The 19,560-nt window shown below is 40.6% G+C and overlaps 1 protein-coding gene across 7 annotated transcripts in view; it reads right to left on the reverse strand.

Moving 5' to 3' along the window:
* Positions 1-344: 344 nt before the first annotated feature.
* pcdh19 (protocadherin 19) overlaps positions 345-19,560 on the reverse strand; it is an 82,918-nt gene continuing 63,702 nt past the window's right edge. For all 7 annotated transcript variants that reach the window (XM_081611710.1, XM_008420595.3, XM_008420594.3 and 4 more), the window contains exon 5: positions 345-2,995. In XM_081611710.1, the coding sequence (XP_081467836.1) occupies positions 2,436-2,995 (560 nt within the window). In that variant the 3' untranslated portion in view covers positions 345-2,435. The remainder of the gene's footprint in view (positions 2,996-19,560) is intronic.

Genomic DNA, 19,560 nt, shown 5'->3' on the forward strand with positions numbered 1-19,560 from the left:
ACCGATCAAGTGGGAAAACATATGGAAACTTTTGCAAACACCAATGAGTGCATTCAGCTTCTAATTTGAATTTATTGTGTGTCACTTGTACATTTGTGCAATGAGATTAAAATCAGCTCCAAACCAGTGCAAACAATGTAGGACATGTTGAGCTGCTTGAATTTAAATAAAAAAACTGGACGACCAGATGTACTGCTGTGTTTCAAATGAATCTCATATACAAGTTGAACTAAACTACAATTTTTCTGAGGTTCGAATTTTATTGGCATGTACCTCGATGCATGATTTTAGTTTAACTAGCATCATTTCATCAGGTCAAGTAAAGACAAGAAAACAATGCAGAGCACATTTAATAGTTTAATTATAAGCTGCTGTATACATTCAGTGATTATTCCGATTTTTATGTTGCCAGAAGCATGGGTGAGACCAGCAAAACATTCAGCCACAGGATCTAGTGTGTTGTATGCATTCTGTCCATTTCCATTCATCGACTTCCACATTGTACAAACTACTGTGCACTGCAAAGAAACATTAAAGCCACACTGCTGGCGTGCAGCGTGGGTCTTCCAGGACCTTTGCTGGTTCAGACATGATTCCACCCAGTCTGTTGTGTGGTGCTCATAGGAGGGGAGAGCCCTGTGTCTACCACTCGCTGCCGTCTCTACCTCATCTTGGAGATCAGCTGAACACAGATGGCACATGGTGACAGCAGTGCTGAGTAAAGCAAGTCTGCATGTCAGGAGCTCATTTGAACTCAAGTCCAGCCTTACAAGCTGGAGCTAAAGGTGTGAAACTGCAACAGCTTTCTCCTCCTGAGATGCTAAGGATAAGCAACATCCTGCAGTCAGCACAGTTGGGTTTACATCTTTTTTTTTTTTTTTTGGTTTCTTTTGCTATCTCACTCTAAGCTCGTCGAACGGACACACTAATGTTGGTGCTGAGATTGCTTTTTTTCTTCTTTTTTTTTGTCTTTTTTTCCACATTTTCTAGTAGCCCACACAGAAACTGGATGGCACAAGAACTGACCAATAAGAAACTCTTTACAACAAGGTAGACTGCAAGTCAACGGTTGCCAGGGATCACACATTAAGCAAAACAAAACCAAAAAAATCCAATTTCATAAAAAAGAAAAAAAGAAAAATCAAGATCCATATAAAAGCAAAAGACAAATGAACAAAAAGCAAGTTAATTTCAAGTATAACTTACTCATAAAATAACTACACAGCATTAAATATTCTCATTATACATTTTAAATTATTTATAAAATATATTTTGGCATATATGTTTTTTTATGTTATTTTCGTGTTTGTGTAACAAACGCTACCGTAGCTTCAGTTGAACACCAATGTTTATTCGATTTTTTTTTCCTTTTGAAACAAAACATTAAAGGGATTGTCACATAACAACAGGTTATTAAAAATGATAATAGTAAACCCTATACAGAGTTCCACATAGCAAGACATGAGTGACGATCCCTTCTATCCTAGCCCCATAGTCAAAAGTCAAAAAAAGTACAAGACCAAAAGCACAAAGCTCTAATTTGTGCTCCACTGGCTACAATCAAGGTTGGGCACAGGAGATTTCAAAAGCATTAAAGTCTTTAATTTGTTCATACAACTTGTTCTGAACACAAAGATCGGTCTGTCCCACTTCCAGCGTTCAGAGAGGCTTGGCAGATAGCAGGAGTTCATTTTGCTCCTTCCGTGATAAAATATAAATACTTTAAAGACCTCACAGTCTGATGATACCAGGTTGTCCTCAGGGGGAAAAGCAGAAGTTTTCTCCTATCAGCCAGGCAGAAGACAAACGAGACCGAGAGGACTCTTGATCCTGCTCCTGAACGCACCACGAAGGAGCCAATGAGCAACGTGTGTTTGGGTGAATCCTGCGCGTGTGTCTGTGGTTGTTTATTACAGTGTCAGAGCTCACTATACAAAGGAACAAGGAGCGATTTTAGCAGCTAAAACACACTGCAAAACCAAAGAAGGCAAATGTCATTTTAGTCATACAAAAGTAGTTCAAAAGGCATAACTGTACGTAGGAATTGGCACCTCATGCGTCTGAACATGTAGTGTCCTGCTTTGGCTCGAGGGCTGGAGGAGCTCCACTGGCCGCGTCCATGCAGTCAACAGTAACCTGCCTGTTTACTTAATGCAGACTGAAAGAAAAACCGAACAAAAGCAAACGAGGAAAAAGTACTGCGACTACGACAAAGCCACATCCACTACCTGGGCTTGAGCACACAACTAGCTGCAGCAGACTACAGTTCATCATCAGCAGCCCAAGCTGGTTCTGGAGTTTTGGATTCTGCAAATGGGTGTGTCTCTACACTTCCACAGCCTGGCTGTGTACACACAGCTACCGTGGGGTAAATATATATATGTGAGTTTACACTGTATATGTGTGTGCGTGTTGGAGTGTCGCCAAGAAGCTTGCTAAAGCACAATGTCCTTGAGGCGCTTGCTGCTGGGGGACTCCTTGTCTCGGCCGTCGTGCAGGAGCGTGTTGATCTCCCTGACGGCCGGCTCGCTGTCCTTCCCCTCAGGCTGCCGCAGCAGGCTGTGGTTTGCGATCCGCTCTGCGTCACGACATTTCAGTGTATTGTAGGAAGATGACGCCTTGGACATCGGGCTCTTCAGGTGCACGGGGGAGGTGATGGGGCTGGCGGCCTCACGCCCGTTGCCGGCTTCGCGAACTGCCCCTCCGTTGGCCTTGGGGCTGCACACCTGAGACTCCTGAGTCCGCTTTCCCTTCAACTCTCCCCGTTCAACATCCTCTGGCCCATCCTTGCCAAAGGTGGCAAAAGTCCTCTTGATAGTGCCGTCCTCGTAGTGCGGCACGTCCACCGTGGTGGCCTCGATGGACAAAGCGATGACGTTGCGAGCGTGCTCGGGTGACTTGGCGCGTGCTGGGACCGAAACCCGAGGCATCCAGCAGCGGTCAGAGTGGCCCAGTATGCGGCACTCGTCCTGGCAGTGGAAGCCCTCTCCGGGATCTGCAGACAAAGAAAAAAAGTTTGCTAGATTAGTTTAAATTTAAACCACAAATTTTATTTGTGACCATTTGGGCTGGGAAATAAATCAGTAACATGCATCGCAATAAACACTTGATCAATGTCAGTAGATAATACAACCATATTCAATAATTTCACTGAACTCCGATCAATAACCAAACAGCATTCTGGGAAATGTAGGCTGATGAAAAGCTTTAGCCGCTCAATCTCTCACTGCCAGCTAAGCAAGGTTGGTGGCATCAACTCACTCACTCACTCTTCAGTTACCTAGCAACTGACTCTGGTTACCTAGCAACAACCTGTTGAGTGACTTGCACAGCAGCAGTTTCATATTTCATAATTGCTCAAAAATAAAAACACGAGTGAAATGAAAGGAGAAAATGAGTACAACAGCTTGAGAGGAAATTGTGGATGAAACAGAAAAGGTCACATCACCAGTTTGGCTGTACTTCAGATATTTGAAACAAAAAAATAGTCAATGATTATCAATATTGACAGATATGAAACCCTTGTATTGTGATATGTTTGTCAGACATATCATCCAGCCGTAGGGATTAATGACAGAAATCATTTGTTCGTGTCAAATCAGCCATTAAACAACTTAAAGAAAAAGCGATGAACAAGATAGGAAGAGTTTTTGAAGATGATTTGGCTTCATTCAGCAGGAAACAACATTAGACCCCCATCTCTCCCAACAACCACTGGCTAATCTAAGGCAAGTTAACTTTTAACTGGATATGTACTGTCTCCAGAATGGTCTGTGTAACTGCACTGTTTGTGTTCAACTTTAGCTTGGAACATGCTTTTTTTTTTTTAAAACATATTTTAATAGAAGAAGAATAAGATTGATACCCAAAGTGATTTTAGGCTATTAAATTTCTACCATGTACATCAACTTCAAGATGCAGTCTCTCTCACACTCCTCCCAATCATAAACTAGATGTTTGAGGCACATCTAATGTACCAATTAAACCATGTATTGATAAATCAAAAGTCCATTTGGAGCTGTTGCGTAATTGGGTTTTCACTACCAAACGACAGATAAAAGGCAGGTTTAAACAGTGCAATCAGATATCCCAGAGAAAGACACCAGACGAGTTGCGGCGTTGCTGCCTGGTTCATATCTCTTCCTCCCTCTCCGTCTCTGTCATCTGGCGCCGAGTTATAAATATGTAATGATGTTTAACGCTGGAGCAGGGGGATAAAAAGCAGATTAGTCTGACTCTGTAAGGCTGTGCTGCACTTTGTTGTTGGTGGGAGAACTTTCAAGAACATTTTGGCATCATTGGTGATGACAAAAAGATGCTATGATCACTCATTTAAATTTAAATGCTGTTTTTCCTCAAAACCAGTGAAAAATTTGTTTGATACATAAAATAAAAACATATTTGATGTGAGGTAAAAAGAGCATCAAAAAGCGCTTAAAAAATGTTTGACTTAAAGTATTAAAGTTCATTTTTAAAATCTCTCGTTGCAGCTGTAGCATGTTTCTCCTCCAGCTCAAGGTCTAAAAATGAACCTGCTGCACGAGCACACGTGAGATATTTCTGTGCTCCCTACTGCTTGTTTCACTCCAAGCAGCAGCCATCCACCGTTCCAGAAGCACGAAATGACAAAAAAAGAAAAAAAAAGGAATTGTGAGAGAGGGATTGAGATCGACCCAAATGCATATGCTTACATCTGGCAATCCCAGCTTGAAAGATCACCTAATTAAAATCACTAATGATCTGTTTTATTTTTTCCCCCCCTTCTTTTTCACACTCGCGAGAGGCACCTCTGCTAAGGCCCTGGGGATCGATATTTAAAGATCGGAGACAGGCTTTTCAGGGGCAGATGTGTCAGCGCTGTCTCTCATAAAGTATAATCTGATGGCGCTGACAGATAACACGGAAACTAAATGCCTGAATGAAGTGAGTAAAAGGGATCAAAGGCTATCTGAGCCCAAATATGTGGGAGTTGAATTATGGGCAGAAAATATGAGCACAGGCACCAAGAATGCAGGCCACGAGTGACTGATACAACGGCACGACATTTCTTTGATGATTTCAGCCTAAATTTGGACACTGGGAAGCATTTATGAACATTTAATGGCTTTGAAAAAACCTCAGGTGAACATGTAATCCACTGACTGGTTTCAACGTGTCTCAAAATTACAAAATGTACCAAGAAACTGCCAGAATGACCAGAGTTTTTCTCATTTTTACGGCTCATGCAGTCATGCATTGTTGCTGCTCCCAACTTGCTGCTGTGCATTCCCAGAATCAAAAATGTCTTTTTTTTTTTCTGTCACGCCATTTCCTACGATCTCTCGGACGTTCAATGAGGTTCCAGATGAAGTGCAGAAGTGACTCGAGTTTCCTCCATCATTCCGTAGCATTTGATAATGCAGCGTTGCCCCTCCCCAACCTGTTGCTTTGTGGAGCCGTGTAACTGTATGATGTTTTTTCCCCCCGTTGACCATTCCTAATATTAAAAAGTAGCTTTTAATGACACACCAGAGAATATTCTGGGGTGACGGGAACATTTTACAGCTTTATGGAGCACAGTCTAGAGTTGCCCCTCCCCTACCTGTTTCTGTGCACCACCAACTAGCTTGCTGAAAGAAGGCTCCTTTAACTTCCTGTTGCTTACATGTTAGCATAGGAAAAGAATCCTATAGCAAAAACATTGTGATGTTGACTGAAATTGTCATATTTGATAAAATATGAGCTGTCATATGCATTATTACAGCATATAATCTGCAGTAATAATGTTGAAATAACATTATTACAGCATAAATAATAAGTCTGTTTAAGTACTGTGTCAAGAGAAATGAATAATTGTTGCTCTCCTTTTGCTTTTTAAAAAAATAAAAACAGATCATCCTCATTATACCATAAACCTATGCTGATTTTCCTAACGTCGTCATCTACTGATAACTTTAAAATGTTTGAAGAAAATATTAACTTTAGTTAATATACTGCCATAAGGACCTGTGGAAAGCATATGAAATAATTTTATGCGGCAAAACATAGCAAAAGAGGAAAGAGTATTTTTCTCTTCCTGGTATTATAGCTGGTGTATAAGTTCCTATAAATCCACACTGATTGAACTGACAAACTGCAAAGGCAGCAATCAAGCAGACAAAAGCTATTAAGCCGGGGATTTCTTTTTTTTTTCTTTCTTTTATAAGATATGCAATCAGTATGTAACAATGCAATCACAGGAAAAAGTCTTTACAAGGTACCACAAACATAATGAATGGTGATGACTGAAAAATAAACACATCGCTTAAGGCTATATGGTACAGAAAAACAGCCCCTTTTTAAGCAATTTTCATCTCCCTCTGCTTCCTGCAGGTCTTTTGTTACGGCTTTCTGAGCGACAGGTTTTTGAATGCATCCACAGACAATAGAGGAACAATAAGAAGTCACATTTTTGATCATTACACTAACATATAGTTACCATTTCTGTGCTCACTCCTGTACGTAATTTGATTTTACACATGTAGGAATGTGAAAATTCCTGTAAAATCTTGTTTGACGTGTTTGATAAAGCAGATCTTTTTCTCCACTGATTAAAAATTTACAAGCATCCTGGTAATGAATGCAATTTCCTCTAAACACTTTGGCTTATTTCTATAGCCCAAAGCATCCTCTGGGGCATGAAAAGCCTTAAGGCACAAAGAAATATACACAAGTTGCATGGTTGCTACTTAGCCGCGCTTGCATATGCAGTGAAAGCCATTTTCTCTCTTTCCTTTAGGGGTCTATCAGAGAGCAACTGGGTTGTAAATGACATTGTTATGGAAGCCAAGTGCTATTAACACTCACACATCCTGCCTGTGCTCGGAGCTTCATAAAACGCAGATGTTGCTCTGAAAGATCCACAAAACACTGAGAGAAAATTTAAATAAAAAAAAGTGACAGGCCATCGACCTCTGACAAAGCATAATCTCTTCCTATTTGAAATAAAACGAGGCGACTGTAATGGAAAGAGATGAATTAGGGGCTCTTACAGCAGCGCGAGTACAGAATAGGAGGCTGTGAAGGCACCTCCTGCTGAGAATGTGTATTCAAAGTCATCAGGAAAAGTCAGGAAATAGGGTTGCCAATCAGTGCAAGGAGCAGATTTAAAGCAGACGCACAAAGCAGGATGTTGTTGGGAACATTTCCGTTTGCAGATTTAATACCTATTAATTACTAAGTGACTTTCACTGAAGGGCGGAGGTTGCTTGTCTTTTGTTTTACATGATTGAAGCACTTAAACTACAATGCATTCTACTGGAAATGCAGCCTAAAAAGATCCTTGTCTGCCCACCGCTGCCTTTGGCTCAGGCATACTGTGCTTTAATACAGATTTCAGGTCAAAGGGCCGCTACGCTCTTGGGAGAACTTCCACAGCATGGGAATCTAATAAATAATGCCACTTCAAATGCCCAATACAAATCCCCCGGCAGCGCTGCTGTCCTTGTTTTTCTGTTTGCAGTTACCTGGAAAAACATCCCTTTGCGTCACCACGGGGAGAAAATCTACACATTCTGAGTCATTTTATCTTAAATGTGCAGCCTGCGACGGCAGATTCAGCCCTGACTCATTCTCTTGATCAGTTAAAGGCATCTGAACTTCAAGTTACAGATCTTTAGCTTCACTGTGGGAATCCCACAACCTGACTAGCTCATTGCTCACTTTACTCTGGTGTACTAGATATAATGATCCCTTCATATTATATGCCTACAGGCACTATTTTTTGTTGCTAATGTAGCAAAAAACGAGGAATCAGCAAAAGACTTAAACCCTCTGACACAAAAGCAAAGAGATGTGCTCCGTGTAAAACTCCTCCAGCTTTCGCCAGCTATTTTTCGTCCTTTTTGGCTCACACATGGAGCCTCTCTTGGAAAACACAGGCGCTTATCGCTCCAAAAGTAAGTGTTGCAGCTTCCACCTGTATGTAGCACCTCGTAATATTAAAACATCACAATGTGCCTTGTGAAGCACTGTGTAGTTGCTATTTTAGTCCAGGCAGTTATTACAAGCCCCAGATTTAAAGGAATGTGCTCTAGATGATTTTGTCCTTTTTTTATCCAATTGATGTCATTTCTTACCTTCCTTGTTTTCATTTTACATTAAAAGATAACTTGCACATTGTGCAGTGTATTTTTCTTCGAAGTTAAGTATTTTTATATATTACACAAATAATTTTTAACATGTTTAAAAATGCTTCATTTATTCACGTGTATAATTTAGAATAATTTAATGTGCACCAAGGTCCATTGACTGTAGTTTTGAAGCCTAATTATGGTTAGCTACTTTATACTGTTAAATTCTATTCATTGGAGTCATAATGCCTCATTTCACTTTACTACTCAAAGTGAGTATGAAACCTGGTCAGTATGAATTACAAAATGTTTGATACCAATCGTTTTACAATAGCTTTGTAAAAAATTCTATAGATATAAAGCTTCAAAGTGTTGAAATGACTCGTTTTAAGCTGGATTCCCTGTTTAATATTATTTTAAAGGAAGGCAGAATGTACTCTTGTCTGATGAAGAGTACACATTTACCTAGACACTGAAGGCAAAAGTGGAAAATAAATGGTACCACGTTGACAGACAAAATAAACAACTTGTAAAAAATACAAATGGCTAACCATTAGCCAGCTAGCACTAGCTTAGCTTGTAATTTAGTCCAGATAGATATTTTTAAACTGGAATTCATAAAAACATTATTCTAGCAGTCAAAACAAAAAAGGAAAAATTTTAGAAACTTTAGGAAACTTTTCAGACCCAGCATAAAACCCACAAAAAGCAGATTAATGAAAACCTGACTGGAATCTACATGAGTAACAGATTCTTTAAAATTAAGTTTGTTATTCTGGGTCCTCTAGCGTAAAAAAAGAAAAACAAACATACAAGACAGTGTGAAATAGATTACAAATGATTTTAAAGCATTTCAAGAACACTGCAGCTGGCTAACTCTTAGCCAGTAACAACTGGCAGCAAAGGCACCTGAACTGTAGCTGTAGCGCTCTACTTCAACGTCTAAAATATTTATAGAGGTAAACCTAAACCTGATTGCTTAACGCCGAGCAGCGGTTCTTCAAAGCCCAGTTTGAGATTTATGAAATATTTACAATTCCTTGCAGTAACACACAATAAATGGTTTATTTTTTGTGCTTTTTTGGTATTAGGATCTAGATAAGATAAAAATCGTAGCAGACTGACTCGTCAAACTTGGACTGAATTAATCTACATTTATTATAGACTCTAAAAATTCACTTATAAAAACAAAAAAAGTGGTTTATAAACAAGAAAGTGGTTTTGGGAGCTCGATCTCATGTATCATATCAGCAGCTGGATGCTTTGTTACACCTCAGTATGTAGCCGTGAAAATTAAGAGTAATGGAGGACGGGAGGCAGGACTGAATTCTCCTGGAGTCAGATTCGAGTGGCAAAATCTTAATTTTAGATGAACCACAAGCCCACAAGTATGTGCAGCGTGACACAATTCAGTCAGTTCGGCTTTAAAGCCAATGAACTCCAAAAAGAATGTGGAGCAGCTATCTGGTATGATAAATTATTTGACAAAGAATATCAGCAACTTTTGTCCTTCGCTACTTTTCTCTTTATGCTGACATTTATGCTGAAGCAACAAATGTCCCAATTCTGTTAGTCATGAAAACAGATATCCGTGCACAGACAGCCAGACATTTTAGTGATGCAGATGTTACAAAAGGAAATAATTTGGAGCACTTTAAAGCAGATACACGATTCCTGTGGCCTACACCGACTTTACACATTCTCTTTGATTTCCTGTTGTTTGCACATTGTCTTTGATAGTGAACCCCATTAAAATGCTGTGACAAAGCCATCACACAGAGCCTGTATAGTCAAGGAAGACAGTTATTAAGCTCTGCTGACTAAAAGAGCAAACAGCGACTCTGTCATTGCTCTCTGGCCTTTTTTTTTCTTTTTTCATCATAGTAGCATGTGGCATATTTTAAATGCAAAAGAGCTGCACCTTAGGAAAAGCAAAGTAGAACCTCTGACGATGCTGTTTATAAGTTTCTATTTCCCACAGAGACTTTCCCTGCTTTTCTGCTCTCATCACCGTATTCGTGAGCGTCTCTGACACCGAGATGACTGTTTTCTAATTGCTCTCCATATTAATTTTCCATCCTAGCAGTCACATGGCAAAGATTGATTAAATCTAAATTGTTGCTACAGTGTCTTGATGGAGCCTGTGATGCAGATGCTGATGAAAGTCTCAGAGTGGAGGAGAAAAATCTGATAATATAGCGGCAGCGGCTGCTCAGAGGGCGACTCTCTCTGTGGCCGGTTTGCGCTCGAGACGTAACAGGCTGGGTCCCGTCTGATCTTTACACCGCGAACGGAGCTCAACATCCAGCGTGTCCTGTCTGAGGACAGTTCTACGGCCAGCTGAGGCTGAAGCTCGGCCAAGCAGCCTCCTACACTACTCACGAGGGAGAGTCCAAGCTCTGCTGTCATCCCAGCCAGCCAATTCAGTCTGCAGGCCATAAATCAGCCTGGAGGCTTGGCTCCTTCGGGAGCAGCAAGATGGAGTGTGATGGTCTTGTTTTTACAAACAGTAGAGGGGCACCCTTACTGCGCCACGTAAGCCATCATTCTCTGCACAGCGTCGAGTCCTTTCCTTCTCCCTACAGCATCTGGCTCAGCCACATCAAGCTCGCCCCCCTAAAAAAAACCCCAGATTCATCCCTCACCGCTCCCTGCACAAGGCCATCTTTTATGCCTCTCCTCCTTCTGTCCTCCTCTCCCATCTAACCAGTACTGCCAGATCACGTATACTGAGGTAATTAAATGAACCCCTCACATAAAAAGAAAATCACTCTCTCTGCTTTTTTTCCTACCTGACCAGAATTCCTTACGTTTTTTTTTTTTTAAAGTCAAACAGTAAGTGCTGAGAATATCAGACACAGGAAGCGATCGAGAGAGTCACCGATGTATCAGCTGATCTGGTTCACACCCTGAACCAGATCAACCAAAATTAGATTGGTAAATATGGGATCAACAACGCCTAACAGCCAACAAGTCGTGCTGATGAGACTCTTTGATGTGGAAGTTGATGCTGAGAGAAGACTCAGATATTTTCAATGTCAGTAATAGAATCATGTCAGGTCCAGACATGCAGATAAATCACACAGTGATCAGCTAATCGTATGCTTGATGACAGCGATCAGCTGTCAAAATCTGAGTTTTTTCCCATAAGTGAATGTATCATCACTAAGCACAAAAACTAGAAGGGAAGTTGCATTTCTGTGAAGACGTCTGTTGTAAACCAAGATCCTTTACATTTTTTAACAGTTTTTTTTATGTACTAGTAGCTTTAAATGTAGGTTTTAGCTAACTGAATAAATATGTTGAAGTACACGCTATGGTATATTGTTTTGTTGGCAAGAAATGCTGGAAGCTATTTTGATGATTAGGGGAATTTATGAGTACATTTTTTATAACCTGTTGATTTTGATTAGAGCTGATCACAGGGATCACAGGGATCAGTTCCAATCCCTGTGACTGGAGCTGCATCTCTATCAGTGAAATCCTGTTTGACTGCAGTACTGCCCTCTAACACACAGGGTTTGACATCCCCCGTGTTCTATAGATTATTATAAATAAAACGCTGCTTCACACTCCTTTATAGTTGGAATAAATAAAAAATAAAAAATCTGGAGACATCTGACAGTAAATTACTGGCCAACACGAGTATTGATTTTTAATCGATTGTGCAGAAAAACATATTTTTGACGTGCAAAACACGTTTGTGAGTTGTCATCAGTATGATTTGAGTTGTATCCGTACAAATGCGTCCCATAACCTTTATTCTGTAGAGCATTATAACATTTCCTGTGGTTTACAGAGAGGTATCGTTCTGTCACTTGATCCTGTTTTGTTGTTTTATTTTATATTAAACATTTTATGAAAACAGTTACATTTTCAATTTCTCCAGAAAGTAAAAAAATTATAATTCGGCCACAAAATCTCTAATCGGTGAATCTCCAGGTATGCGTGCTTTGCAAGGTAAGGTCAGTCTCTTATTTCTATTCCTGGACCTCAGCAACAGTCAGAGAGTCAAGAACAAATTCACAGAATATCCAGGATCTTGGGGAAAAAAAAAAAAAAAAAAAATATCTTCGTCTTCTAGTACATCAATAAGAATTACAGGCCAGGAACAGTTCAAGCCAAATTATGAAAATATTTTCTTCCAATGCACGCTCCTCCCTCCTCCTGCTGCTCATCCATACAGCAGAGCCAGGGCATTGTGTAACAGCCTCCTGGTGTAAAGAATGAATTTCCAAACTGGTGTTGACAAACAATGCACTAGCTTCTAAATTGGTACAAACAGCATCTGCTTAACAGCTGTGTAACAGCAGCGGGGAAAAAAAAAAAAAAAAAAAAAGCAATCGCTCCGCTGTTTATAAATCACTATGTCATCGTAGAGCACTGCTCTGTTCAGGAGCAGGACCACTGGCCAATGGACTGCTTGATGTAGTGGAAACAATGCGAGCGGGTTGTCATGATGACATACGTGGGTGGGCTGGTTTCGGTGGCCTGGCAACAAATAGTCTTTTGCTGAGAGGATTCTCTCACCCTATTATGCCCTTCTGCAATGATTACTGGCTCCTAAGGGGTCACAGTGCCCCAGTCATACTTTCTAAGCCTGAAAAAGAGTCACCCTTGACTCATATCCTGGCTTACAAAACTCTTGGAGGAGAAAGGTTTGCCTTGATGTGATCCGTTGTTGTGCAGACCAGCCAATATTATAATTCATGCCCTTTTTCCCTACATTACATGAGCCAGTGGCCGTTTAACTCTCTCAACGGGCACTCTGAACTGGATTTAACCCAGGCAGGAAGGCGTAAACAGATAAGCCTGGATGCACAAGGCTAAACTGTGTTAAAGAGGAAGCAGAGAGGTTTTCTCAACACAGGCTTCGGCAGCGACACAATGCCCGTATGTGGCCGCCGAACACCAGAAAGCCTGTGGGGATGGCTGGTTTCATCTCAACCTGAAAAGAGCCCAACTGTTCGACCGTGCTGCCAATTCAACAACATGCAGAGATTTCGTAGAGAAAGTGACACACTTCCAGCAAGAATCCATTACTGGGCACAGAAATACTGGATCACGGCGGTCCAACAGCAGCACTGGGCCGTCCAGGTATCGAGATGTTGGTGTTTGTTTCTCTAGTTGTGAATATCAACACGACGCTTCCCTGATGTCTTCTTATTTCAGGAAGCTTTAGGACATTATTATATGTTTAAATGATCTAAATAGACTACCAGAACAAAATTTCTGGTTATTTATTTATTTTTTTTTACAAAACAACAATAAGTAGATGAATAAGTCTTTCAAGTGTCTTTGTGGAAAATCTGTAATTGCCACTCAATGCCCTTGCTGGTTCAGGACTTTATTTAGGACATCAGAGTGAAAGGGGAATGAAAACAAATGCAAACCACACTTTTTTTTTTTTTTTAGCAAAGTGGAAAACCATATGCTAGGCAAAGTACGAGATTCTCATGGCTTAATAGCCTTGAACTCAGAAAACCGAAAAGGAGCAATTATTCCTACTGCTACAATAATATAAAATTGCTAAACATTAGGAAAAGCATAGAATAAACACCCACTAATCTTCTTAATAGTTTTAAAAGTGCCTATGGCTCAGAGTATTTAACCTATGTGCTATTTTGACAAGTTGATATTAGCTGGTTGCTCTGGGAACCAGCCTGCAGTCTTCGTCATACATTTGTGCTCATTTCAGCTGAATTAGTTTTTCTTGTAACCAACAGAAAACTCTTTTTTTAGGAAGCTTTCTGTGTCCATACAGTTTGAAAAAACGTTTCATGCGTCCCAATAAAAGTCTTCAAACTGTAGCAAACGTAAATATGTAATGATAATGAGAGAAAAGGTAATTAACTGCAAATTGTTGGAATTGCTTTGATCTCCTTTTCCTTTTATACAGGTGATTTTACTGAAACAAGAAATCAGCTCAGCAGGTTTATGCTTGTAAACCGAATTATAGTGTTAGTCTATATAAGTACTGCGGGAAAAAAAAAAAAAACTATTCACCGGTGTAATTCAGTGATGAATTTTATTGGATAAAATTCATCTTTTCGGCGGGAGTGTTTTAAAGAGACAATTATTTTAACTTGTGAAAGATGGAGGGAGAGGAAGAATGCAATTATAGTTCAAATTAAACCGAAACTCCAGCTCACCTTGTTCGCATAATTTGATCTGTTTCCAGTTAAAATAGGATTTTGTGGAGAGATATCTTGCAGGGTGGAATCTATTAAAAATATCCGAGGAAACATTAGATCATGCTACAGATTTGTTTGATAGGAGGTGTTTGCTCTAGCGTGGCATAATTGGTTGTGGCAAATTTCCAGACAAATTGCCTTTAAAACGAAATGCCCAACATATGGTTCTGGAAAATATATTTTCTGTGAAAATTAGAGATAACTTTTGGAAACATGTTGACCTTCATCTTGACCTTCACAACATTCAGTTTTGAAAGAACAATTATGCAAAGCAGAGTGTTTACAGTCTGCTCCTAAAATGCAGGCCTGCGTCCTGCTAGCATCTCTATGGTAGACCTGCCCACTCCGCTAAGCAAGCCAGCCAGACCGCCTGCTTCTGTCTGCCTGGCTTTCATTCATTCTGCAAAGCATCGACAGAGGACAACTTTAAATACACTGGAACAAATGCAGTATTTCTGTGTTTAAGCTTGACCGAGCTGGCGAGCTAATTTGCTCCTAAACCCTTGAGTCTGGGAGAAGCGAGGGGGCAGAAACAGACATTTAAATTACATCCATGAATGGGGCTGAGGGGGGAAGACGAAAGATATACGAGCGGCGATGGAAAAAAAAGAATAGACGAGATGGGTCGAAGATGGAAAAAAATGGATGGAAGGAAGGAAGGAAGGAACTTCTTCTTCTTGTGTTGTCAAAGCCTACAAAGAGACAATTGATCACAAAAACACTAAATAAACTACAACCAATTCTCAGCTCTTAACCTGAAAGCATCTCAGGTCAGTGATGGGGAAAAATGAAACAGACAATATTTGAACATCATTCGCACTGCGAGAATACCGTGCCTGGCTAACCATTAGCCGCTTACGCCACTGAAGTTTCCTTAATTCTCAGAGAAACCTATGTGGACAAAACTCAGATCACTTTTCTTGCTTCTAGGCACTTAGATATCCTTAAGCAACAGCTAGAGATGTAGTAAGACAGTGTTTTTCAACCACTGTTCCGCGGCACACTAGTGTGCCGTGAGTGATCGTCAGGTGTGCCGTGGAAATTATTCAATTTCACTACGGTACCGTATTTTCCGGACTAAAAGCTGCTACTTTTTTCCTTAACTTTGAACCATGCGGATTGTAGCCCGCTGTGGCTTTTCTGTGGATTTTTCTTCAACCACCAGGGGGCTCTCTAGCAGGAAGTGAATCATTAGAAGTCAAAATAGTAAATCAAAGAAGAACGGCTAATTTTCATTTAGAACAAGCACATGCTAGCAGCAGGCACGATGGAGAAATGTTTTCAAACTCATATCATGCAGCTTTTAAGTTGAGGGCTGTCGATCTGGCTCTACAGGAGGGACATAGAGCCGCTGCAATTAAGCTCGGTGTGAACGAAACCATGGTTTGACTTTGGAGACGGAGTGCTGCGTCCGGCAGATTTATTAGAACGCCGCCCTCTGCGGGGTCCTAATGGAAAACCGAGAGCAGCTTCCAGTTTTTATTTTATTTTATTTTATTGATGGTGCTAGTATGGTGCGCTCTATAGCCCGAAAAATACGGTAATTGGTTTTAAAAGATTTTTTGAAAATGAATTGTCTGCAAATAATGCCATCTTCGAGTGTCTGCTGTAGCAGTGACTAGCGGCGTAATCATGTAATGTTCTTACCACTAGATGGCAGTAGGTACAGAGCATTTTACATTAAAACGAGAATTAGTGATGCACGAATGTTAGATAGCGGTGAGAGCACTGAATCTAGAAAGACTGTGACGACAGTGATGGAAAAGACAGTGAAGCTCAGCAGTAGTTGGAAAGAGCATGAGTCCATTTCCCACAACATATCTATGTGAAATTGAGCTTCTCTAGTCTGGTTACTATAAAAACTAAAACCAGAGAGACAGAGATGTTGAGGAAGAGCTTTGTCTTTCTTCAATTTCTGCCAGAAAATCAGCTGTTTTCATCCAAACATGCACAGGTTTCATACTAGGTGGGTAAAATATACAGATATTGACATTTTGTACATGCAACTCTTCATATTGTAACAGTGAATATGAAGTGAAATGTTTCCCAAATATTATTGCTTCTTTCAGAATAATAATTATTTTCTGTATTCTGGCTATAAGATGCTTGTGGATTAGTTTGTAAAACACTTTGAAGTTTTCTACAACTTCTTTAAATTTAACACCACAGTGTTGTGGCTGTTCAGGTGTATTTTTGAAGTGGATGTGTTAAGTGCAATTTGAAATAAGAAATGTAAAATGTGATAAAAATGCATTTTTGTGTTTGATTCCTATTCAAGAGACTTTGATAAGAATGACTATATATAGGCAGCTACAGAGTATCTTTATTTCCATTTTTAGTTGGTGGTGTGCCTTGGGATTTTTTCAATTAAAACAGTGTACCTTGACTCAAAAATGGTTGAAAAACACTGTAGTAAGAGATGAGTAACAAAACCAGAAGCAGGCAAATATAACACAACTGGCTACACCTGGCTTAGCCGATAATGCCGCTAGTTTAAGCATCTGCTTTGAAACTTCCCATCAGTGCTAAACTATTGGGCTACTTTAGAGACTTTAGGGAGCTCTGATGGCATATGATCAACTGCAGTTCAAAATATAAAAGTTTCCATTCTTGTAACACACTCATTCTGTGAGTTTTGAACTATTATAACACAAGAAATTATTGCATTAATATCAATTTATGCATCCGCCCATTTTGTATCCAGGCCTTGCCAAAGTCAACTATTACATACCCTTTGTGGTTATTCTTTAATTATGAAAAAAAATTATTCCCACAGATGATTTCCACTGATTTAGGTACAAACTTCTCAACATTTGTTTGGTCCAGTTCTTGGGAAATAGGACATCCTGATCAAACTCTACACCATCTAGAGCTGGTGGATAACATTCACTGGAGTCAGATAAAAATAATTATTAAATCGTCAATTGTTAATGCAAGACAAAGACGCCCCAAAGTGGCTATAAATTGTTGAATGTAGCATCCTGTAGCAATCAGGATCTTTCTGTTCCTCAAAAACTGGGCTACAAAGAAACTAAAACTAATACTGTCCGAAACGGTGAAAAGGCAAAGTGACCAACATCAGTTTTTTTTTTCTACTTTAAACGTTCATGTAGCTTTCTAAAATAACTTCATTTCTTCAGAACTTGTCACTGTGTCCGACTAGGCATGACAGCACTGATAAGCTAGTATCTAAGGATTTCCTCCCCTGCTGTGAGCCAATGTTTTGCTTCAAAAAAGGGACCTTACATAAGTAATATAATGTGGCTTCTCATTGAGTCGCATTCACTTTGCGTTCGCCAGGACTGTGTGTTTTATATTCCTTTTTATCTCATCAAAGCAGCAAAAGCATGGTGTCTACTTTCTCTCATGTTCTCTTTTCCCTCTTCTTTCCATTTTCAAAAAATTGCACTTGTCTCGTTATAAAGCGATCTTTGGAAGTAGGACACTGTAACACGGCGGCGTTGAGGGTACGGAGTGGGACAGGCAGGTAAAAGTTCTGCACAGAGGAAGTGGGCCACCTTGGGAAACGATCATGGCTTGAACAAACAGCCCCATTGTTTCCCACTGAACAACACAGACGGCGTCACTTAGGGATAAGAGGCAGATAAAAGAAATAAAGAGCCACAGCGAGACACCCCCATTGCGTCTAGATACATTAGATTTACACCTACTGGGTCTAACTCTTTCTCCAGCACACATCCTGCTTCCCTGTCACGAAGGATGATCTGTTTGGCATCTTTGGAGGCTTGCTGATTCTCTCCCAGGTTTCTCCATTATCCACCACAGCAAAGTCGGCACCATGATGCCACATAATATAACGCAGTCAGAACCTATGTCCGCAGCATTAGCCACCCACCGGCCGCCACCACAATATATAGACGCTTGTCAGGAGAAAACGCTGCAGCCGGTTCGGTAAGACACTCAGATTAAAACGCAGGTGGGAGAGTGGTCTGAAGAAAAGAAGAAGGAACTAATAGGCACATCTTTTCTGATTTGAGGAACATGACTACAGCATACATAAGGATGGTGGCTGGGGTCTGACACAGAGGTAGTAATTGGATTTCTCAGGCCCTGTGCCCACTCATGATAACATGCTGAGCTGTGACATGAAAAGTCCTTATGTGTGGCGAGGGAGCAAGGTGCAGCAGAGTGGAAGTGACAGGTGTCAAAGATCCAATTCCCTTGCTCTTCTCGATCCTCCAGTTCCTTTTCTCGGGAGACAGCCGCGGAACAACCTGCCCCACACTAAAGCCAAACACCACGTTTGACATTCAGTTGCAAATCCCGGCAAGTTAAAGTTATGTAGAGTGCAGCAGGGGAGGCAGAGGAAGGGGAGTCTGCACGTGCCGTGGATATAAGGGGTCACGGCCCTGATTGCCTGGTTTATTTACAGTATATTCTGATGCTAATGGAAGCTGAACACAGAGGGAACTCAGGAGAGGATTGCGAGAGTCGTGCTGCAGATCTTGGAGATGATGGGGGGGATGTGCGGAGTCTGCACGGACACAGTCCCCTCCCTGTCCTCTCCGAGCGTTCTGGCCTCGTCTTTTAACGAGAGCTGCATGAGAAGAGGCACATCATTAAAAAGAGCCATTCTGAGGTTTTCCTGTCTGCCATTAAACTTAACAACCTGCCTCTCTCATTACCTTTCATCCTCCCTATAAAAAAAGAGGGGGGGACTCCGATTTTGAAAGTTGCATCAGCCTCGCAATGATGGATTCTGTCGCTCATTCAATCAAACCTGAAGGCATTTCTAAATATAGAAATTGCTGCTGCAGCTAGTGCTGTATTTACATGTTTAACGCTAAACTGTTTTTACATATTACACTAATTTGATATAATAATTGGGTTAATGCCCAGACAGATATGTGGTAGCCTAAAGGAAACATCATATTAGCAGCACCACAGAAAAACAGAAGCCTTTGAGGACGTCTCTATTTAACGGCAATGAATTTTCTCTAATTTGATTATCAACCACCGGCAGCTATGCAACAACGTAGAGAAACACCCCTCCAGATCCTGTTCTGCTCTTGACCTTTCTCTGAAATGAACCGAGTCAAAGCAGGCAGATTACAGCGTGTCCGCCGCACGGTAATTCAGGCCGACTTGTGGCGTTCAGGCTGTGCACATTACAGTCCTGATCTTTATTCACCAAGAAGACACAACTGAGCTCAGCAGCAATTAGTGTTTGTTTAATCTGCATTAGACGTGGGCCAGTGTGAGATTCCCATGGTATGATAATGTTGAGTAAAACTACCAGGGTACTTAAAGGTGTT

Source organism: Poecilia reticulata, chromosome 10 (genome assembly GCF_904066995.2).
Source record: "Poecilia reticulata chromosome 10, P_reticulata-male-v2, whole genome shotgun sequence".
In the NCBI taxonomy this organism is placed as follows: Eukaryota; Metazoa; Chordata; class Actinopteri; order Cyprinodontiformes; family Poeciliidae; genus Poecilia; species Poecilia reticulata.